At 39.2% G+C, this 23,512-nt stretch overlaps 1 protein-coding gene, 1 non-coding gene and 1 pseudogene across 8 annotated transcripts in view; 2 read left to right on the forward strand and 1 right to left on the reverse strand.

The window, feature by feature from the left end:
* R3hdm1 (R3H domain containing 1) overlaps positions 1–23,512 on the forward strand; it is a 148,399-nt gene that overhangs the window by 32,230 nt on the left and 92,657 nt on the right. For 5 of the 7 annotated variants that reach the window (XM_036201732.1, XM_036201735.1, XM_036201734.1 and 2 more), the window contains exons 1-3: positions 7,382–7,521; positions 19,203–19,411; positions 21,225–21,435. In XM_036201732.1, the coding sequence (XP_036057625.1) occupies positions 21,265–21,435 (171 nt within the window). In that variant the 5' untranslated portion in view covers positions 7,382–7,521; positions 19,203–19,411; positions 21,225–21,264. Of the gene's footprint in view, positions 1–7,381; positions 7,522–19,202; positions 19,412–21,224; positions 21,436–23,512 lie in introns of those variants that run through there. The other 2 variants (XM_036201733.1, XM_036201736.1) reach the window with 1 other exon arrangement.
* Positions 8,668–8,740, reverse strand: Trnaa-agc. Its single transcript has one exon. It is a non-coding gene; the product is annotated as a tRNA-Ala (tRNA).
* LOC118592908 lies at positions 12,586–13,186 on the forward strand (annotated as a pseudogene).

Genomic DNA, 23,512 nt, shown 5'->3' on the forward strand with positions numbered 1-23,512 from the left:
GTCCCACACCAGAGGGCTCTTCTGATTTGGGACACAAGAATCTCTTAACCTTTTCTTTTAGCAACATGTCTGGGTTTAGAGAAGGAGTGAGCCAATTCCATCTCCAAAGCCAGCTTGATAATTTTGGGAATGTGGGCGTAGTTTTTTTTACTACTTCCTGCTGGAGGGGGGCGCTGTATCTTATGGGGACACAAAGAAAATTTTAGGATTATGGAGTAGTCCATTAGGGTTAACCTCTGAGCCAGTTGCCTTGAAATCATTCTGGATGTCAGATCATCTGGGCCATGGTGTCACTGGAGACCTTTCAGGTGGTCTTGGCTGATCAAACCTTATGTATCTTAATCTGGAACAAATCCATAGCCTCTGGCTTTCTGTGGAAACAAAAGCAGAGACTCCTTTCCAAAGCAACATATCCTTATATCCAAATTTTGAAGTCAAGGTACCTTTAAAATTTACATATTTGTTTAACTCAACAGCTTTTATGATCAAATCTTTTTCTGCAGTTAAAAATCCCAAAGACAACATAAACCAGATTCTCTGTGTACTATCCATCTTTGTAAGACTGAAACGCTGCTGTGGCTGTTGGCTCTGCCCACCTCTGCTTCCCAACATGGCAGTGGTACAGTTTACCGCCAGCTCTGGATCTGGAGCCATGTGTACCATCAACTGTCAGAAGCAGTTCTATCAAAGCAGCGCATAGCCCAGAAACCCTTTTTTTTTTTTTTTTTTTTTTTTTTTTTTTTTTTTTTTAACCAGCAAAGGCTAAATCCACCATGCAGCAGAGTAAAGTGTCGCTTATAGATTCCTCATTCCCGCCACACTGCAGGTCAGACTCACACGCCAGGAACCTGCCATAGTAGCTCAAACCTGCAGGCTGCCGCTAACTTGAGAGAGACAATTAGGAAGCTGTTTTTAGCTCCGTCTTAGAATCTTTTTTCTCAGATTTTAGGTGGAAACTCTTGCCCCACGTTGGGCGCCATTTGTAGTTAGAGTTTTCCTGCCTGGCCCAGTCAGGACAAATCTCTCTTACCCGCCAGTCCCATAGTCGCTCAGACCCAACCAAGAAAGCACACAGAAACTTACATTGTTTAGAAACTGTATGGCCGTGGCAGGCTTCTTGTTATCTACTTCTTCTATCTTAAATTAACCCATTTCTATTAATCTATACTTTGCCACATGGCTCGTGGCTTACCGGTGTCTTTACATGTTGCTTCTCATGGCGGCGGCTGGCGGTGTCTCTCTCCAGTCTTCTACTTCCCAGAATTCTCTTCTCTCTTGTCCTGCCTATACTTCCTGCCTGGCCACTGGCCAATCAGAACTTTATTTACACAGAGCGATATCCACAGCAGTCTATTTCCCTCTCCCTCTCCCTTCCCCCTTCCTTCCTTTCTTTTATTCCTTTTTGTTTTATGTGTATGGGTGTTTAACCTGCATGTATGTTTCTGTGCCACATGTATGCCTGGTGCCTTTGTAGGCTAGAAGAGAGTGTTAGATCCCCTGAAACTAGAATTACAGATGGTTGGTTGTGAGCCCCACCATATGGATGCTGGGAATCAAACCTGGGCTCTCTGGAAGAGCAACAAGTACTCTTAATCACTGAGCCATCTCTCTAGCCCCAGTCTGTTTGTTCTTATCCTGACTCTTCTCATTTAGCAAATCACAGAGGCAGCTTGTATTCCATCTTGCCCTGGAAACATATGGCTGACTTAAATGTTCTAGGGTGTCTGAGCAGCTATTTGGAAAAAAGGTGGAATTTGACCCCTATCTTGCTCTGTGTGCAAGAATAAACATGAAAGTGTCTGTGTAAGTGTTTATAACATTGTTTACAATAGAGAAAAAAGGAAGTACCTAAGTGTTCATCAATCAATAAATAATTCAATTTAAAAAAGCATGATATATCCATCCAGTGAAATATAATTCGTCAATTTAAATAAATGTACTGATGATTTTTCTTTATTCCTTTTTTTGATTTTTTTTGTTTGTTTGTTTGCTTTTGTTTTTTTCAAGGCAGAGTTTTTCCAGAGTTTTCTGGAACTTGCTCTTGTAGACCAGGCTGGCCTCAAGCTCAAGAGATCTGCCTGCTTCTGCCTCCCAAGCGCTAGGATTAAAGGTATTCGCCACCACCACTAGCTCAAATCTTTTAATTTTAAACTCCCATCTTTTTTTAATAGTTGTTCATAATTGAGCCAATATTTGATTACCTTTAATTCTTACATAGAGATATGTAACAAGAATGTTAAATGGTCTTTTAATAAAAGACCCCAGACCAGATATTGGGGTAAATGCTGAAAGACCAGAGAGACAGAAGAACAAGCCACTGCCACATCTCACCTCTAGGACTCCTCAGCCTGAAAAGCCTCAGTTCCTGTCTCCTCACACCCTATATACCTTCTCTGCCCAGCCATCACTTCCTTCTTAGTGCTCGGATTAAAGGCTGTGTGCTTTCTAAGCAAAGGCACAAGATCTCGAGTGCTGGGATTAAAGGTGTGTGTCACCACTGGCTGGCTGTTTCTCTCCTAGACTAAGTCAATCTCATGTAATCCAGGGTGGCTTTGAATCCTGGCAAATTTAATCTAGTGGCTTGGTCTGTTCTCTTATCTTCAGGCAAATTTTATTAGGGTACACAATATATCACCACAGAGATAAAATAATGTACTAATTTAAAGTAACAGCTGATTAATTTAAAGCTAGCCTTATATTTTTGATCTAAGAAACCACTTGACTTAACACCTTATCTACATCTTCTACCTCTGTCTTTCCATTTTGATAATGTCTGTTTTGAATGATTGTCACAAGTACTAAGAAAAAGCCTTATACCAAGCTATCGTACTACACATTTCTTATTTATAGCAAAAACAGACAAGCATTAATACAATAATTTTGGGTAATGACTTATAAGGCACTCAAATCTTTTTAATGTAGCTGCAGGCTAACTATATATTCAGCAAGGAGGAAACATTGAGATCCTGATATTATAGCTCAGTAGAATATGTATGTGCATGCTTAGCCTATACAAGGCCCTGAATTCAGTTGTGGACCTGAAAAAGATTTTTATAAAAAATGCCACATGAGGACTGGCAAGATGGATCAGTAAGTGATTCACATGATAAGAATCAACTCCACAAAGTTGTCTTGAACATGTATGTGTACACACACACACACACACACACACACACACACACACAGACACACCATAAATGAATGTTGAGGGAAGGAAATTGCTACATGACATCAAATTATACCTTACGATAGCTGGAGAGTCATTTTTACTGGACATGAGTCAGGCACGACGGGAAAGAAATCTATGAAAGAACCTTCTTGGCTCATAAGCCAAGTGAACTCTGCTTCATGGGATTTCTAATCCTTTCATGTTTATGTTACTCATATTTACAAATCATCAAGTGAGAGTAAACAAGCAAACAGGTGAAGCCAGGTTTGTTGGAGGCCATCTCCCAAGTGGTATGTCAGGAGCTGTTGGTATAGAATCTCATTAGCTGGTTAATCTTACTACTGGCAGACTTGCTCTAAAACAGGGATCGGATGCCTGAGTTTTAGTTATTATCCTGTAAATAGATATGGACTAGAATGCTTCTGGAGTGTTTTCTAACTGAACAGTTACTGTGTTTCTATGTTATTTATTTCCTGTCAAAGCATCATTCTAAAGGTATGTGCACCATTTAAATATGATCAACAAACCAAACCTTTGTGCCTTTATTGTTTATTGCCAGTTATTAAGAATCTGTGTTTTAGCCGGGTGGTGGTGGCACCCACCTGTAATTCCAGCACTCGGGAGGCAGAGACAGGCAGATCTCTGTGAGTTCGAGGCCAGCCTGGGCTACCAAGTGAGTTCCAGGAAAGGCGCAAAGCTACACAGAGAAACCCTGTCTCGAAAAACAAAACAAAACAGAATCTGTGTTTATTGAGAGTATTATGCTGTTTGAGAAATAAGAAGTAAATTAAAAATTACTCAGTAAGACTACTAGAGTGTCTGCATAGTGGTATATGGAAGCCCTGGTTTTGGTCCCCCACTCCAGAAAAAAAAGAAAATAGACCTCAGAAAGTAAATTTCTTCCTTCCTTTTGGGCATTATAATTTCCTCTTTGGTAAAACAGACATTAAGGAATGAGGGTCTAAAAGCCTTGATCAGTCATCCTTTGGGTTCCCATGGTGTCTAAGCACAGGATGCCAATTGAGTGTGCTGGCATGCTCAGTAAAAGACCCACAGCAGGGGCAGTGCTGCCTGGAATCTAGTAGTAGGAAGAGCCTAAGCAGGACAATGCCATATGCTTCTTTTTAGATTGCCTGGTGAAGTATTTACTTCAAATCTATTTCAAAAGTAGAGTGTATATGTGCTGATAGTGAGGTATTGCTATATAATGGTTTCCTTGTCCATAACATTGTTTAAAAAAACAAAAATCCTGAGTTGGGTTTGTTGTACACACACATTTTTTTAAAAAAAAGAAGAATCCTAATAAACATACTATCATACTTTAAAAACTATTTTGACTTAATAGATAAAGGATTTTACCTCATAAAGGAGGAAGGAGGATTCTAAGTTCAAAACCTGAAATCAGACCCCCCACCCCCCCACACACACCCCTTTTTCTCCTGCCTCCTCTCATCTCTTTCCACCCTTCTGGCTTTTTCTTCTCATTTCCTCCCTCTATTTTTATCAAACCCAAGAAATTTAACATTGGTTAACAATTTTCTTGATTAATTTTTAAAAATTTCTTTAATTGGTAAAATACATTTTTAATATATTAGCCATATTTATACCATCTCTGTTTTTCCACAATTATCCTCATTTTTAAAATGTCTAAAATCCAATCAAATATAATGCTTTAGTTTGCTTCCCTGTCTTTTTTCTTTTATAAAGTTTATATATATGTTATACATACATATATTAAGATTCATTTATGTATTTTATGTATGTGAGTCTGTTTGCATGTATGCCTGCATGTCAGAAGAGGGCTTCAGATCCCATTATAGAAGGTTGTGAAACTCCATGTGGATTCTGGGCATTGGACTCAGGACCTCCTAAGAGCAGCCAGTACTCTGAACTGCTGAACTATATCTTCAGCCCCCTAAATTTTAGATTTTTAAAAGTTTAGGCTCGCTTTCTTTAGAAAATGGTCAATAGTCTAAACTGTAGGATTATGATGTGAGGGGATAAGTACAGTGACTGCATTACATCAGGAGGCAAAGAACAATTCGTGCTAGACTATCTTGTCTGAGGAATTTCACATTAATTTGTCTACACTTTCCTTCCCATTCTCATTTCTCCATTGTGCCATTCTTTATCGTGTATGTTCTGTTCAGCTATTTAAAAAATATAAAAATCAAACGTTAACCTATGTTCCCCCAAAGCAATCATCCCAGCTCATTTTTTCCAGAAATAGTTGCTGCTTCTAACAAAGGATACAGTTGATTTTTCTCAGATAAAATCTTTGCTTATGGCAAGCATAATTTCAAGGCAGCTTTACTTCAAAATCTAACAGAAACTTGTTAAGAAGCAGATGGACACGTTGACATAGATGTGAAACGAAGCAAGCCACTTACAAAATGACAGAAACTGAAATGCTTCAAATGATACCCTTTAAAGATTTGGAAATGATTAGGTCTTATAAATTCAACATTCAGAATTAGTGAGAACTCATAATTAAAACATTTTCAAATAGTTTTATTATTGTCAAGGAGAAACTTCCTCTAATTTGCACAAAGGCTTATCTGCTGATAGTAAACCTCAGTGACGCACAGTGCTTGTTGAGTACCTGCGTTAAGTTCGACTCAGTCCTCAGCACTGGAAGGGGAAAAGCAGACTCCAGGGATAAACAGCTCCTATTCAATCTTTAACTTCCAAGTAAAACACAGAACCTTGTTTTAGTGCTGCAGCATTAATTACCTAAGTTGGCTTTGCATCCTATCATTGGTAAACTAGTTTAGACAGGTTGCTTCCTTACCCCTCCTCATTTCTTTCAGGAGTCGTCAGATCATCTTTGTTGAATAGCAGAGAAAAGTCTGTAGATTTATATATATTTAAGTCTGTGAACCTGAACCAGAGCTTGTTCTTATTTTCGGGGGAGGTGTTTGTTTGTTGTGGTTCTTTTGTTTTGGAAAGGAATGTAATAGTACTTACAGTATAAAGTCTCTCTCTTTTGTCCCTGGCTGGTCTCATAGACTGTAGGATTATACTCTTCCTACAAGACATTTAGTGGCAAAGGAGTCTGATTCCTAGATAGTGGTACACATATTTTTCTTCCATTAGTGCAGGTAATGAGTATTGTCTGGTAGGATCCTTAGAGCATTTCTGCATGCTTGCGGAAATATGGTCTTTGTTAAACAGAATCGCAAACTAAGGCAGTTAAGAATAAAGACTTGTTCCAGTTATTTAGTGTTTTACCCCAGAGATGAAAATAATTTTCATTTTATTTTGTCTTCTCATGCTTAATAAATTCCGAGTTTCTTTTCATTTGATCCTTTTCTTGTAAATTATCCTTGGGCTAAGGTAGACAGTGAACATCTGACAGCAGGCTGAGCCATCCTGTGTCATAGCTCTGTCACTGTCTCCATCTATCGGTGTGAAGAAGTAATGCTCTTGCCCGAACATGCAAGCTTTTTTTTTTTTTTTCAAAAATAATTTAAGCAACAACGAATTGTGCGCCAAATGCATTTTCTTCCGTTTGAAGATGCTAAAATGTCAGCTTTTGGAGACAGCATGTGTCGTGTGTGTGTGTGTGTGTGTGTGTGTGTGTGTGTGTGTGTGTGTGTGTGTGTGTGTGTTGGGCTTTTAGCCATATTGGAGAGTTATTTAAAATTTATATATATATTGTGGGTGAGTGTTTTGGTATATGCCTTTAATCTCAGTACTCAGGAGGCAGAGTTACACAGATTTGTGTGAGTTCCAGGACAACTAGAGCTACATAGTGAGATCCTATCTTAAGAAAAACAAAACCCTAAAATTAAATATATTAACCATACTAGATTCTTTATTTTATTCTTTAGAAAATATGATCATCTTGCCTTTTTTGCATCATAATGAGATCTGATTCACAGTGCAAAAAAATATTTTAATATCAAGAAATCTCCAAAATCCTGACAGTCTTTGAACATTGAGATTCTTGACTTTTACACCATTGCTTCTGACTTGCTAATGAAGAGCTGAATATAGCTTCTGATGCATTCCAGATATTCTGGGTGTTGACTGGCTAGAGGATTACTGACATCACAACATACAGCTGTTGGTTTCTATTGTCTCTTAGTCCTCAGTAAGTGCCTTATTCTGCTTCTGGTGCCTGACTAATCTTAGGGAGGGAGGGAGGGAGGGAGGGAGGGAGGGAGGGAGGGAGAGAGAGAGAGAGAGAGAGAGAGAGAGAGAGCGAGAGCGAGAGCGAGCGCGCTAGCTATCAAGAGATGGAGAGATCATCTCTGTAGAGGAACAATGCAGAGCGTCAGTGTGTAGACACTATGGAAAGTGTACCTTCAGTAACTCTGTATGATGAAGCAAATGCCGGAACAATGAAGGTATGTGATTCCAAACTTACTTGTTAAATGCATATGAAAGGTAATAAAAATGATGTTATTATGTTTGTTTACTTATTACCATAATTTTTAATAAGGGATATATGCAATAAAATCCAAAATTAGGGCATTTAAATATATTTATTTTTACAAAGATCTGTGTGCATTTAGATAGGTAAGAATCATGTACATCCCTACACCTCAGATTTTCAAACAGATTTTTATATCGTGTGGATAGAGTGGTTTACCTCTATGCTGATTTGTATTTATATATAGTAAAACAAATCGTCAGTTGAAAAAACATGGTTTGTTCAGTTCCATTTTAAAATGGACATGTTACATGGCTTGTTCAATTTTTAAATTTTTTTATTGAACAAATACAGTGTGAATGAGATCCTGGTTGGAAATGAAGAAACTGAGTACCTTAACTTTCAAAACCCATGTTAATATTTGTGCCCTTGATTGGGGAGATGTAGGTAATTTTTAAAGTACTTCATAAAAACCTACACCTGTCTTTGCTGTGATTGGCATAATGAAGTAACATGTCACAAAAAGAGGAGCAATGCCAGTCTATCTCTAATTTTGGGAATTATCTGATGTCTGAAAACTTTGACGTTCACCTTGTTTTCTGGTTCCTCAAAACTGGACTCTTACCTCCTGAGTTATGCTATTAATGACAGAATGTAACTGGCTTATTTATAAAATTTTATAGGTAATTTTTTAAAAGATTTTATTTGCTTTTTACCTGGAATTGGTTGAAATTTCAAGAAGACTTGCAATTGCTATGATATTTTTAAACATCTTCCCTTGTGTAACATTTCTTTTGTTCTTAAGACATAACTCATTTGTTTTAGAGAATAGGAAAATCATTAAATGGTTGTTTATAAATACTGAGTGTCATTTTTCTTCCTCTTTTTGTTTCTCCAGTTCTGAACTCTGTTTGTAATTAGGTTCATAAATGCACCAGTACCTATAATTGAAACTAGACTTTTATCAGATGTATCATTTCAATCTCATGCTCAGAAAATACCACCACCATTTCTTTTTAAGCTTCAATTTTGTTTTAAATTTTACATTGAAAACTTCAAAAAGAATAAAAATTAAAATGAGCAGTACTTACCTTATATTCCTTTTTTTTTTTTTTTTTTTTTTGGAGCTGGGGATCGAACCCAGGGCCTTGCGCTTGCTAGGCGAGCGCTCTACCACTGAGCTAAATCCCCAACCCTCCTTATATTCTTAACTGCTCTCACCCACCCTAGTCCCTTTTAATCTAATCCCGCCCCTGTTCTTTGGGTGTCTTGTCTTACATTCATCTCCCCGTGGTCTTCCATTTTCTTCCTCACTTTGTCTCAGTCAGTTGGCCATCTACTCGGCAGCTCGCCCTTCTTCCCTTCTGATCCTGTATTAATTTCTTTTCTCCTGTTCTCCCCTCCTCTCTTCCCCCAGGATTCACTGCTTTTCCTTTTCTTTCTCTTTCCCTCCCGCTCCCTTTCTTTCAGTCCCTGGTCTGTCTTTCTGATGACCTGTGTCTGAGTGCGTGCTTCTACCTTTCTCCGCCCTCTCCCGAATCTCACCTGGTTGTCGTATTTCCTTCTGTCATTGCCATGTCTATAGCTGCCGTTTCCACTCCCCTCCATGGCTCTTTCTCCCACTGCTTCAGTTTTCATCGGATGTTGACTTTTCTCTGTTGTTGTTGCTGTTTGGTCAGGAGCAGTTACTGGTTACATTTTAATTTAAGTTAAATTCTGTTCTCTTGCAAACTAGTAGGTAAAGAGTTATGATCCTAAGGTTATATATTTAAAATGAACAGACTTTTAGTCTTTTTCAATTTTTTTTTTAGAACTTCATGCTTGAAACATTGTAATTAGGTTGAAGTTATTACATACTGAGGATATTTTTGAATGCTTTGTCTTTCCAAGTTGTACATGGGTAGGTTATTAAGAGACAGAGGTTTTTCTCTTAAATGTTTTTTCTATTAAATTTTCAGGTTTATAAAAAGTAATTAAAATCAAGGCACTATAGTTAATTCCCTCTTCATAGTAGTGTTGTCAGTTATGAATAAATTTGTATTTTTCAATACCTCTATGACCTTTTTATATTATTACTTAAATGCTGTTTTGACATATTACACTCCCCTCCCTGCTGCCGAAATCTAGCACTTATTACTTCTACATTCTTTTAATGACTCAATTGCTTTGTTCATGTCTCCGCTATATGATTAGATCCTTGATGTGGGACATATGAAGTGCAGGTGAAATTAGACCAAAAAAAAAAAAATCATTGTATCTGTAAGTCTTATCACTGCTCTATAGCTAACCAATACTCATTTCAATGGATTTGTGTTAATTTTGCTACAGAGTTCAGCCTCACCATTCCTAATCCCTAAATCCAAAATGGAAAAATAATCTTTCTGAGCAAAATGATGCCATAAAGAAAATTCTACACTTCATTTCGTGTAAAAATCAAAATGAAAGGAACACTAAAAATATAAATAAAACTACCTTCAGGCTAGGTAGGTAGGTCAGTTAGGTAGGTACGTATGGGGAGAGAGAGAGAGAGAGAGAGAGAGAGAGAGAGAGAGAGAGAGAGAGAGAGAGAGAGAGAACCTATTGTGTATGAGTGGTTGGTTGGTTGGTTGGTTGGTTGGTTGGTTGGTTGGTTGATTGGTTGGTTGGTTGGTTGGTTGGATAGACAAAATATATGTACATGTATTCAGGTGCCCAAAAAGTCCAGAAAAGGGTGTCAGAGCACCAGGAGTTGGATTTACAGTCAGTCATGATGAGCCACCTCATAATGGATGCTGGTAACTGAACCTAGGTCCTCTGCAAAAGCAGCAAGTGTTCTTAATCTCCAAGCCATCTCTCCAGCTCTAAAATATTATATATATATTTAAATACAAAACACCGCTGATCTTTAACAATTTGGACAATTTTATTTACCTCCTAAATTTCTCTTAGTCAAAATTCTACGAAAAGTAGAATAGTAAATTCAGTGGAGTAAAAGAAGCTCAGTTAATATCTCAGTACTCAGCCCTACATTCTCACTTGAGTAGAGCAAGTTTATATGCATTTAAGTATTTATTTCTTGGTTCTTAGTTCTCCAGGTGCTTATATGTGACTAGCACATATATATAGTGTGCAAGATAGGGTTTCTCTGTATATTTCAAACTGGCTGTCCTGGCGTAGCATTCTAAGTGCTACGGTTACAGATAGGCACCAATAGCTCTTATTTTACACATTGCATGTTACAAAATGGTATGGATTATGTAGTATAGAAATATGTCACATTAAATGATGTATAAATCTGATACTTATACAGCTAAATATCATTTTATTATGTAATACATATTTTCTAATGTATTTGTATGTCTATATGTAGCTCAAATAAATCTATGGATATACATTTTTTAAATTTATTTATTTAATATACAGAAGAGGGCGCCAGATTTCATTACAAATGGTTGTGAGCCACTATGTGGTTGCTGGGAATTGAACTCAGGACCTCTGGAAGAGCAGCCGGTGGTGCTCTTAACCTCTGAGCCATCTCTCCAGCCCCTGGATATACATTTTTATAATATACATGCAGGAAATAAAAAACAAGGTTTGGTAAGATATATGTAGTGCTTGTGAGGAGCCATGAACACCTAAAATCGTGTGGACTCTGAATCTGCATGTGGGTGGAAACCTCTGTGCAAGTGCTCTGGTGGACTAGGAAGCCCTGGGTTTTAGTGTGGTTTTCAAGAATTTGTAATGGTCTAAGAATTGCCATTTTACCTGGTCTATAAATTGGTGCTCAGTCTGTCATTTTTAACTTGTATTGTTTACTTACTTTCAAATGCTCCAGAGTGTGTTGCTGATGCCTACACTAGCAGACACTCCCACAGATGCCACACCTTGTGATTTTCAAGCAGTTTTTGTTGTTGTTCACCAAAAGCAGGGTCTTGTGTAGTCCAATGGCCCTTGATCTCTATGTGTAAGTTAAAGGTGACTTTCAACTTTGATTTTCCTTCCCCCCTCTCCTTACCACACCCAGTTTATTCAGTGCCTGGGAATGGAATGCAGTCAACAAACTGAGTTACATCCCCTACCCAGACATGTCTTCAAAATAAACAGAGACCTATGATCACTGAGCATATGGTATCTTAGACTTCCACAACACAGGGTCACCCGGGGAAGTAGCAGAACAATTTATTGTCTCAGTACTTTTACAGTAGTGTAGACCATGAGCAACAACAGAAATTGAACAACGGATGAAACAATTATAAAATAACACAAGAGAAATTTACCAAGTATTGACAACAAAAATGAGGTGTAGCTAGAAACAGTGAAGGGGAGTCATTTAAAAATGTGAAACATTACACCCTTTTCATTCATTCAGCTTGCAGCCATGGAAAGCTGAGCCAATATGACAGTAGTGTAGGTACTTTGGAGAGACTCTACAGGTCTTCCAGCTTCTCTTGCTCAGTCTGTCATGTGATGGATCTCTAGCTACAGCGGGTGAGCATTGTCTGCTCTCAGCAGCAGCCCTGGCATGGTAAGGTGGTTTGTACTTCACAGTACTCAATAGCTTTATAGTGTATGAGGGTGGGTGATGGCAATAGAAAGAAAACACCTATTCTACCAAAGAGCTGTTTTTAAGCTATTTGTTACTAAATATAAACTGCTCTTTTTTTTTTTTTTTTTTTTGAGCTGAGGATGGAACCCAGGGTCTTGTGCTTGCTTGCTAGGCAAGTGCTCTACCACCGAGCTAAATCCCCAACCCATAAACTGCTCTTTTATCAAAAGAAGAAACAAAACCTTTTGAGTCCCCCACCCCATGTAATCCTTAGAGATGCTGCCTTGAGCAAGGGCTGTGGGCTGTTTGTTAGAAAGAATATAGTTGGCGGAGCACGGGAGATCCTGTGTCTGTGTCTTGCATCAGCAGTGTTTGGAGCAGACCAGGGGTTAGCTTCCAGCGCCTTTCACTGTCTTCCTCCAGTCGCAGCCTTTGGGACCATTTCCTCGCCGCCTTCAGCTCCTAGGACCAGCCAGCACTGTCTTCACAGTTAGCTCCATACTCATATCAGCCATGAGCTTCCAGGTTCGTCAGAATTATTCCTCCAAAGTGGAGGCTGCAGTGAACTGCCTGGTCACCTTGCACCTGCGGGCCTCCTACACCTACCTTTCTGGGCTACTATTTTGACCTGGATGACATGGCCCTGGAGGGTGGAGGCCACTTCTTTGCAAATTGGGAGGAGAAGCGCGAGGGCGCCGAGTGGCTGCTCAAGCTGCAAAACGAACGCGGCGGCCGCACACTATTCCAGGACGTGCAGAAGCTATCTCAGGAGGCCACGGAAGCTGCCTTGGCCCCGGAGAAGAGCCTGAACCAGGCCCTCTTAGGTCTGCGTGCCTTGGCTTCTGCTCACACAGATCCTCACCTCTGTGACTTCCTGGCAAACCACTTCCTGGATGAGGAGATGAAACTCATCAAGAAGATGGGCAACCACCTGACCAACCTCCGCAGGGTGGCTGGGCCACAGCCAGCACAGAGTGGTGTGCCCCCGCCATCTCTAGGCGAGTACCTCTTCGAGAGGCTCACTCTCAAGCATGAGGAGGAGGCGTCACCTTTCAAGGGACTCCCTCCTCTGCTCTGCACCAGCCAGCCTCAGGACCTTCACCTGAACCTCTAGGCAGCTTTGTGACCGCCCTGGAGCCCCTCCCAAGTCTTGGGACCAAGTGAAAATAAAGCATTTTGAAATAGAAAAAAAAAAAAAAGAATATTGTTGGCAATTTAAGTAAAAGTAACACATTAAACGTTTTAAAACAAGGTATTTGCTAGTTGTTGCATATTTAGTTAAGATTCTGTAAAAGAAATAGCCTACACCAGAAAGAAACAGTATCATGTTAGATAATAAGAAGTTCCACATGTTGGTAAATTTTATTAAGCCACCAAAGAACCATTGAGTGTATTAGATAAATGTGCCAGAAGCTCAGTATGAACTTTGTAAAACTGTGATGGCAAATCTTTGAAACTCTCAAAGGGTTTTTCATTGTGACCTTGAAATGTCAGTCATGGGTAAAGGGTGTAAAAAGATAACTTCATTCTCAGTACAAAAAGATCTATTAAGGGAAAGAGGATTTTTAAATTTTGGAATACCACATCAGAGACTAGCTAAATTATCATACAAAGTTGAGTATTTACAGTTGCAGATTAGCATAAAACAGATATGTACACATTGATAGCATGAGAAATAGTTGACTAAAGAAACAGTAATCCAGGTGTGGTGGCTCATGCCTTTAATTCCAGCAGAAGAAGGGAAGGGGAAGATTGAGATTGAGTATACTGATAATGGTGATAACCTTTTATATATAATGCTGTGAGCCTTTAAGCATCAGTCAAGCATAAGAGGAGACTAGCCTAGTGCCCATTCTGAATCAGCTTCTTAAATAAACTACTCAGAGACCCACATGAGTCACCTCATAGAAATAAACTTACTAGGTCCACCATGAATAAAAAAGACATTTCCATTATTCTAGAAATACCAGGTAAAAAACCAGCCAAATTTTTCATTACAATGCTTGTTTCTAATAACTTGATAAAATATAATGTCTTTTATTAGGGAAATAATAAACTCATTTATGAGATAACTCTGAGATTAAGACTGGATAATTAGCTGAGCATTGGTGATGCACACTTTAAACCCAGCACTTGGGAAGTAGGGGCATGTGGATCTCTAGGATGGAGGTCAGCCTGGTCTACATAGTGAGTTCCAGGACATCAGAGCTACACAGAAGAAACCTTGTCTCAAAAAACAAAACAAAACAAAAGACTGGATAAACAGATGTCTCACTCACTGATCAGTTCTCTCTGGCTGGTTCTGTACCTTACAGCATCTCCAAATAAATAATATATAGTATTATAATTTATGGAAAGAATCTGAATCAACTCAGACACAGTATGGAAACAGAAGAAAATGTGTGTCCTCTCTTTCATTCTGGTTATCTTGAGCTCTCCTCTCACTTTATCTACAATTGTCCAAGAATCTGAATCTCAGGAATACTCTTCATTGTTGTTTATTTCCTGAAGTTTAACTAGATGGTAAGTCTAGTCTTGTTTTTTACTCCATATAGTATTTAAAGGAGAGTTTACTATCTGCCAAAAGATCTCTTCACAGCCTGGTTATTTTAGGCCTGCATTTAGCACAGACATAGTCTGACAGTAACTTGTATTGTAAAAGGTTCAGACTTAAGCCAGAGACATACTGCCATAAGTAGCAGAGATGTATTAGGAAGTGATTAACTTAGCTTTCATTATATTATCCTTTGCCCTCATCTGCCAGTAGCTAAACACTTTCCACAAAATTCTCCATGTTCTCTACAATATATAGCCAGTACTGGAATTACAAGTGTGCCCTTTCATACTTGACATTTCCCTGTCGAAAAGAGTGATCAATCACTTATCTCTCTCATGTTCATGGACTTCCCTTCTCCCAGTGTCCCACACAACCGTGCCATTTTGGCCATGTTTCCTTCACTTTTATCTTCCTCTCTTTGCTCTCTCTCTTGGTCCTCTTCTCTTACTCTCCTCCTCTTTGTCTCTTATGGCCTGGTCCATTCTGCTGGCCATGTTAAGTCTATTACTTTCCATACTAGCCCTGGACTCTGCCAGGTACTTCTGGTTGTACTCTCCCTCAAATCTGCAATAATAATCTTCTCCTTAACCATACCTTGGAGCAGTTGTGTCCTCACTTTATACATTTGGGCTGGAGCCTCTGCGTAGGGCATAAATGGACTTCTAAAGGGCCCAGCCTCCCAACTATACCAAGTTACTGATTTGACTCTCCTAGTGAAAGCGGTGTAGCAAAGAAATAGCCACTCTGTACGAGAAAAGTTCATTGCAAGCTGCCAAGGCTGTTTTTCTCAGGAAAGCAGAGAGAAGTAACTGGGAAACACCTTGAGAATTATAAGGGAATGGGCAGTGGAGAGAGGGGGCCTGTTAGCTGGGCAGGAGGCTTTGTAGGGACTAAGGAAGCCTATAGGCTTGCATGGGCCTTGAAATGACAGTGGGCATAGGCATGTGTTAATGGAAGAGCCATTTGTCCCTTTTGCTAGAGATAAGGAGAATGACTTCTTTTGGAAAGTGGAAACTAGTCTCCCAAGATCCTGAGGGAATTCTGGCTTTTGTCTAAATGCTAGAAATTGGGAATGAGTTTCGTTGAACCTGACAAATATGTTAGAAGGGCCTCTCAGCATTTTATTTGTAAGGCTTTTGCAGATTGTTGAATCGTGGTGACAAGAAAGATTATGTCAAGGTAGGGTAATTATAAGGAATTGAAAAATAAATTCTCAGTTCTAATTTCAAAACATCCAGTGTCCCCTGTGAGTATGAAACAAAGGAGAATTCTCATTTTATGTCATTTTAATAATAAAAAGAATAGCAAAGTCAGATCATAGTATTTTACTTTTTTGAGTAAGAAGTTATCCAAACTGGAGGGTAAATTATAAATAATTTTGTTCCCTTTTCTGTGAGTTTTTCTTTCATGTAAAGCTAAAGTATATAGTACGGTGGCAGAAAATAATAAAAAGTTAACAAGAAAAGTGATCAAAGGCTGGCCGATGGTAGTGCACGCCTTTAATGCCAGCACTCAAGAAGCAGAGCCAGGCAGATCTCTGAGTTCAAGGCCAGCCTGGTCTTCAAAGTGAGTTCCAGGAAAGGGGCAAAGCTACAGAGAAACCCTGTCTCAAAAAAAAAAAAAAAAAAAAAAAAAAAAAAAAAAAGTGACCTAATGATAGGCCCTTACAAGCCTACCCCCAGGCCAAGCAACCCCTTCCCATGCTTACGCACATATTCCATGGGTTCTAGTGTTTATTTTCCTCTATTGGAAAACGGTATATCCAAACCCCATAGCCTATCGACTCTCATGTTCTTGTCCACCTGAATAGGGTCAGGCATGGGGTTCATCTCATGGAGTGGACCTTAAATCCAATTAGACATTTGTGCCACCATTACACCACCATAACATGCCAGCCATCACCGTTGTAGACTGCAGGGTTTGTAGCTAGGTTGATGGTTGCCTTTGTTCCTCAGAGTAACTGCTAGTGCCTTGAATACTAATCAGTAGGGGTAAAGGCTCTACTTCAGCACCAGCTCAACTTCTCCACATTCAATGAGATATATAAGTATTGTCTTCAGTAATAGGGCCTTACCATCAATTTGTGGAGAGCAACCAGTTGTTAGTTTTTAAGCGGCGCTAGGAACACGTCCTGAACACGACAAGACCACAGAAGAGTTTTATTAAAGAGGATAGAGGTGACAGGCCTGTGTGAAACACGTGGGGGGAGAGAGAGACTCATGCAAGATGGCACCGGCTTTTTAAAGGTTCAGCCGCGCATGCGTACAGGAACTCCTGTGGGTACTCCACACATGCGCCTAGATTACATGGCTGAGCGCGCGCTTTGCGCAACCATGTAAAGCCACAGAGTTCTGGTCCCTCGAGATGTCTGACCCGGAGATGGCTATTCTGAACCGGAAATAGTTAGGCGGTCTGCTGGGCAAGCCCAACCGTGTGGACATGTAATCTCTATCACCATTAGCCTTGGCAAATAGCCTGAATTGTTTGGGGGTTTTCATAGGGACCCATTCCTGGCATTGGACACTGCTCTTGGTGGCAAAAGATGTATAGGTGGAGCATCGTCTCCCCTGTTATTTGATTACCCCATTTAGATTTCTTTCATTCATGTATATATGAGTGTGTGTGTGTGTGTGTGTGTGTGTGTGTGTGTGTATGGAGAGAGAGAGAAGCTTCTACAGTAGTAGGTTTCCATACAGCCCCTCAAATGGCCCTTAGTGTTAGTTGTCCCTCCCCATATTCCTATCCTTACCTCCTTTTCTCTCCTCCTCATTTAATCCTCTTGTTCTAGTTGGCCTTGTCTTTTCATGACTATATATTCTGTTTCCCCTTCTTTGGGACAGCCTTAACTCCCACCTAGTCCTTTATTCACCTAACCTTTGTGGTTACATGGATTGTGGCATGCCTACTGAAGGATTGAGAGTTAACAGCCACGTATAAGAGAATATATACCATATTTCTCCTGGGTCTGGGTTGCCTCACACAGGATGGTTTTTTAGCTCCATCTATTTATCTGCAATTTTAATGATTTTGTTGGTTTTTGTTTGTGTTTGTGTTTTTGTTTTTTCTAGCTAGGGTTTCTCTGTATAATAGCCCTGGCTGTCTTGGACCTCACTCACTTTGTAGACCATGTTGACCTCAAACTCAGAGAGATATACCTGCCTCTACCTCCTAAGTGCTGGAACTTAGGAGTGCGCCACCACCGCCCAGCGGAGTTGTTTTTAATGCCTGAATTATATTCCATTGTGTAAATGTACACATTTTCTTTATCCATTTATTTGCTGATAGGTGTCTAGGCGTTTCCATATTCTGGCTATTATGGATGAATAGAGCACTGATAAACATGTATGAGGGAGTGTCTCTGTAGTAGGTTGTAGAGTACTTGGGGATTCCAAGGATGGTATAGCTGGATCTTGAGGTAGCTCTATTCCCAGTTTCCTGAGTAACTACTACATGGCTTCCATAGTGGCTGTACAAGTTTGCACTCCTACCAGCAATGGAGGAGTGTTCCCCTTGCTCTACATTCTCTTCAGCAAGGGCTGCCATTTGTTTTATTGATCTTGGCTATTCTGACTGATGTATGATAAAATTTCATGATAATTTTGATTTTCATAAATGCTTTTATTTTAAAGTAGTTTTTGAAGAATTCATATAAGATGTGAATCATTCATCATGCATGCACAGCTGTGTTATCATTAGTGCTCTAAGTATTAGATCCCATTGTGCTCAATTGTTTTAGCTAACATTTTATTATTCTGTTTATTAACAGTACAACTGTTAAAGGAAATTTCAGTATTTTCTACTTGCTTTATAACTTTCACTTGCATCAAACAAAATAAAACTGACTTTAAAAATATAGCATGAGAGGGCCAGTAAGTGAGTAAAGGCACCAAGCCTGACAACCTGAGTTCAAACCCCTGAAATTCACTAGGAGGAAAGAGAACCAGCAAGTTGTCGTCTGATCTCCACAGGTGTGTGCTGTGGCACACATTACCATCACCACTGCCCTAAATAATTTTTAAAAAATGTTTTAAATACAATGTGGTGAGGATTTGGGCATTGATTGTTTGTATAGATGTCACTAAAAATTATTCCACTGTGTATATACATTTTCTTTTAGCAGGCATAGTGGATTTCTTTGGGAATGTTAAGTGGATTATTACAGCCTTTATTCTTTTAAAGCTCCAAGATATACTATTGTTATCTTGAATTACAGTCTTAAATCCACAGTTCTAGTTCTAGGTAAAGCCATAGCTCTTGGAATTTTGAGTGATTCATGAAGTAAGAGCTTCTTCCCTGCTTCACTAACCATATTGCATATTTCTTCCTTCCTCTTCTCTCCCCTCTCTGCCCTTTAGATAGCTCTGTTGTCTCAGGTGACTCCTTTTGGTATGTATAATTAATACTTCTCAGAATTATAAGTATTCTGACCATGGTTTAAGACAAGAGAGTAATACAACCATCAACAACAGCTTTTTAATTTCTAAATTACTACGGAGTATTCCATTTTCCTGTTCTGGTTGGTTCTTTTGTTTTTGTTATTTTTTTTAATGTGTTTTGTTTGTTTTCATTTTAGGCCACTGAAAGGTATGATATATTTGATCCAAGACAGTCCATTTCAGCCCAGGAATCTACAGTGGTGACAAGGACATGGGACTCCTCCCGCCAGATTACTGTTGGTTCAATACAATTGACATCCTGGCTGACAACTGTGAAAAGGAACCTTGGGTTATTTTATTTTATTTTTGTGGAACACCACAATCCCAGATTCATAGGACACATCAGGTAATGTTCTTCAATTTCTTTGAGTAGCCAGTGTTCTTTCAGTTCATTCATAAAGAAATGGAGGGGTCTGAATATCTTCCTTAGCCAATTGACCTTCTCTCTACTTTGCAACCTGAATTGTTTTCAGAATGAGCCAATGCACTTCTGGTTTGGGATCACTTACAGAAGGCATTCTGGTTGCTTGCTTGAGTACCCTAGAATATTGCCAGACTTACCTTACTTCAGGTCTCTGGTGGGTCAGCCCCTCCCTCTCACAAGTGCTGGACTGCCACGCTGCCTAAATAAGAGGTGGTTTTGTTTTTACTTTTTTAGTTCAGATTAGTCTGTGATTTTACAAATTATTTTTTTTTCAGCCTTCAAATGTACTTACTTGTATTTAATTGTTAAAGCTTTTATGAGTGGGGGACCCTTTTAATTTTCCAGCTTGTTAAAAAGAAGACAGACAAGTTTGCTGGTAGTTTTTTTTCATCCCGACTTTCTTATGAAAACTCTTAAAAGTATAGTAAGGTTGAAGACTTTTACAATGGGTCTTATAAACCAACCGTTCCTTGATTTTGTAGTTACTATTTTCCATACCTGCTTGACCCACTTTCTGTGTCTCTACCTCTAGCTTTTGCTTAATCTCTGATACATTCCTGTTCCTGATATCTGGGATGAAATTCCCACTTTTTCTCTAAAATTCACTGCTTACATTAAATATACTAATGTCTGTGATCTCTCAGAAAGTCTTTTATTTTTTTAATTCTTCTCTCATACATTACATCCCAACTGCAGTTTCACCTCCCTCCATCTCCCCTCAGGAAAAAAACAAAACAAAACAGGCCTCCCAGGGTCATCAACCAAACATGGCATATATAATATGCTATAATAAGACCAGGCTGGAAGGAGGAAAGGGGTCCCATAAGTAGACAAAAGAGTCAGCGACTTCCCCTGCTCCCACTGTTAGGAATCTCACGAGAACGCCAAGCTACTTAGCCATGACATATATGCAGATGACCAAAGTCAGACCCCTAGAGGCTCCCCATTCTCTGTGAGCCCCCATGAGTCCTGGTCATTTGATTCTCAGAAAGTTAATTTTCTAGAGTGTATGATCATATGTGTTGTTAGGCATTGAATCATATGAGTCAGAAGACGTTAATGCTTTATTTACATTATAAAACAGAATTGTTAACCCTGACTCATAAATATGCTTTGTATAGAATGTTTCTTATTCTTTTAATTAAATCAGGACAATTTTTTTTTGTTTTTGTTTTATTTTGTTTTTGTTGTTGTTTGTTTTTCAAGACAGGATTTCTTTGTTGCCTTGGCTGTCTTGCAACTGCTCTGTAGACCAGGCTAGCCTCATACTTATTCACAGGGATCTATCTGCCTCTGCCTCCTAAATGCTGGGATTAAGGGCATGAGCCACCACTGCCCAGCCAGGGCAAGTTTTAAAGCTTGGAATTTTAGGAATCTACGTGTAAACTGTGACAGGAAGATATATTTACTGTATGGCAGTAGTGAATACTCGGAGTACAGGAGGATGTGGGACAATGTGGATGGTATTCCTTAAAGATACTTTAATGTTATACCTAAGTCATTATTTAGCCATCACTTCCCATCTTGATCTGGCTCAGGTCTCTTCTTATTATATTGTAACATTTTAAGGAACATCTCCATAATACTATAATCCTTGAAGGTAGGAATTTTGCTTTTGTTTACATGCATTTAGCATTATTCTTGGAAGATAGAAGTCACTTAGTTACTATTATGTAGTAACTGAATATAGAGAATGTTTGAAACTAAATTAAGATTACTTTTCTTTTTTGCCAAGGCTTCAAGTTCCCTGTAGAATTCTAAAATAACCTTTGCTAATGAGGATGTCTGATATTGTTATAATAAAAGATGAAACTGAAACAATGAAGGATTTGGAGGCAGAAGTGAAAGATACAACCAGAGTTGAAAATCTTATTAAATCAGAAAACTATGGGAAGATTTTGGCAGAGAAGAATGAACATTGTATTGACAACAATATTGATTTGCAGGTAAACAGTTTTTTCCATGGCTATAAATACCTAATATTCATTGTATAAGTGTGCTTCTTTTCATATGGAACTCACTTTTCACATTCTTTTATTTATTTATTTTTTCTTTTTGGTTTTAGTTTTTCAAGACAGGGTTTCTCTGTGTAGCTATGTCTGTACTTGAACTCACTCTGTAGACCAGGGTGGCCTCAATCTCAGAGATCCGCTTGCCTCTGCCTCCTGAGTAAAGATGTGGGCCACCATCGCCCAGCCACTTTTCACAATTCTAAAAGGGCAAGTTGACTTTTTGGTACATATTTACTAACTTATTTTTGAGTTATCTGGACTGATAGATATGGACCAAGTCTTAGGTCTTGGATTCACTGATATCATTTTTTTTTTTTTTTTTTTTTTTTTTTTGAGCTGAGGATCAAACCCAGGGCCTTGCACTTGATAGGCAAGAGCTCTACCACTGAGCTAAATCTCCAACCCCTCACTGATATCATTCTTTACATTTGTGTGTAGCCAATATGTTGTTACTGGCTTTCTACCTTTACATTTCACTCCTCTTCCTGTGCTGGAATTGATCAGAATTTAACCTAAGAGCTCTTAGAGGAGAGATAAATATAGTGATCAAACCTGCAGAAGATCTAGTGGCAAAAACAGCCATTTCTAAGTAAAGAAACTTGTGGAGAAGGGGTAGATGTCACTTAGTACTTTTGTTGCTGTGCATGCATGATAATTTAGAACCAACCATTGAGAAGGTTTTTAATTCTAGCCAGAGATTGGAAACTTAAATTTGAAGAAATGACTGGACCGCTGGCTTAATTAGACCTTAGGTGTACCTTTCCATGATATGGAAAGTATGATAGTATGACAGTCCCAAGGTAGCTGGATGAATTATGTGGCAGCTCAGGTGTTCCAGAGAGAATGTTCTAAGAAATAAGAACACTAAACAAGGCTTGAATCCTGGCTCATATGTAAGAACCTCCTTGTCACTATCTTTTAATGATACATACCGATGATGCTGGATCCTGTCTGTCAAATAGGAAAGAGTTTCTGTTCATCTGAAATCTACCACTCAAACATCCTAAAATGCCATCTTTAACATTAATGCCTTATTTACTGTGTTAGCTTTTTCCTGGCTATGACAGATACCTGAGAACAACAACTTAACTGAGGAAACATTTATTTTGGCTCGTTTTCAGAGGTTTCAGTCAGTGTTTGGCTGGCTATGATGACTTCAGGTCTTAGCAAGCAGGAGTACAGAGAGAAGAAAAGTATGGTGGAAAGCTCTTCTCTGCTTATCAGCCCCTTAGCAGAAAGAGGTTAACATACAGCAGCCTTGGCTAAGGTACACCCTTCAAACGCACCCCTATTGCATCCTGCTCCCTCCAGCTAGACTCCATCCCCCACAGTTCCTCACCTCACAACAGAAGATCTGAGTTTTATGTTTTATGTCAGTAGACTGAGAAGTTTTTTTAGGATAGAGCCCTTACACTCTTAGAGGTATGCCTTATTGACATCCTTCGTATTTCAAGCCATTAAAATTGAAAATTAAGATTAACCATCAGGAACTGGGGAGGTGCTCAATTGGTTAAGTGTCTCCTGCACAAACATGAGGACCTAAGTTCACGTCTCCAGCACCATTGTAAAAGCCAAGTGTGGAGGCATGTGTCTGTCCTGGTGCTTAGGCAGTGTGGAAGCAGACAAGAAAACCCTTTGCTGGCGAGCAAGTTTGCCCAGTTCATTGAGAGGCCCTGACTCACAAAGTAAGGTGGAAAGCATAGAGCACCTATTTACATGTTTGCAGCGCTTGCTCGCTCTCTCTCTCTCTCTCTCTCTCTCTCTCTCACACACACACACACACACACACACACACACACACACACACACACAAAGGTACTTATCATACTTATGAATAGAGAATAAGTAGACATGCATATAGGCAAAACATACATACATATACATAACTTTTTAATTAAAAAAATGACTTCAAGCCTGGCGGTGGCAGCGGCAGCGCATGCCTTTAATCCCAGCACTCGGGAGGCAGAGCCAGGCGGATCTCTGAATTTGAGGCCAGCCTGGGCTACAGAGT

Source organism: Onychomys torridus, chromosome 11, assembly GCF_903995425.1.
Source record: "Onychomys torridus chromosome 11, mOncTor1.1, whole genome shotgun sequence".
In the NCBI taxonomy this organism is placed as follows: domain Eukaryota; kingdom Metazoa; phylum Chordata; class Mammalia; order Rodentia; family Cricetidae; genus Onychomys; species Onychomys torridus.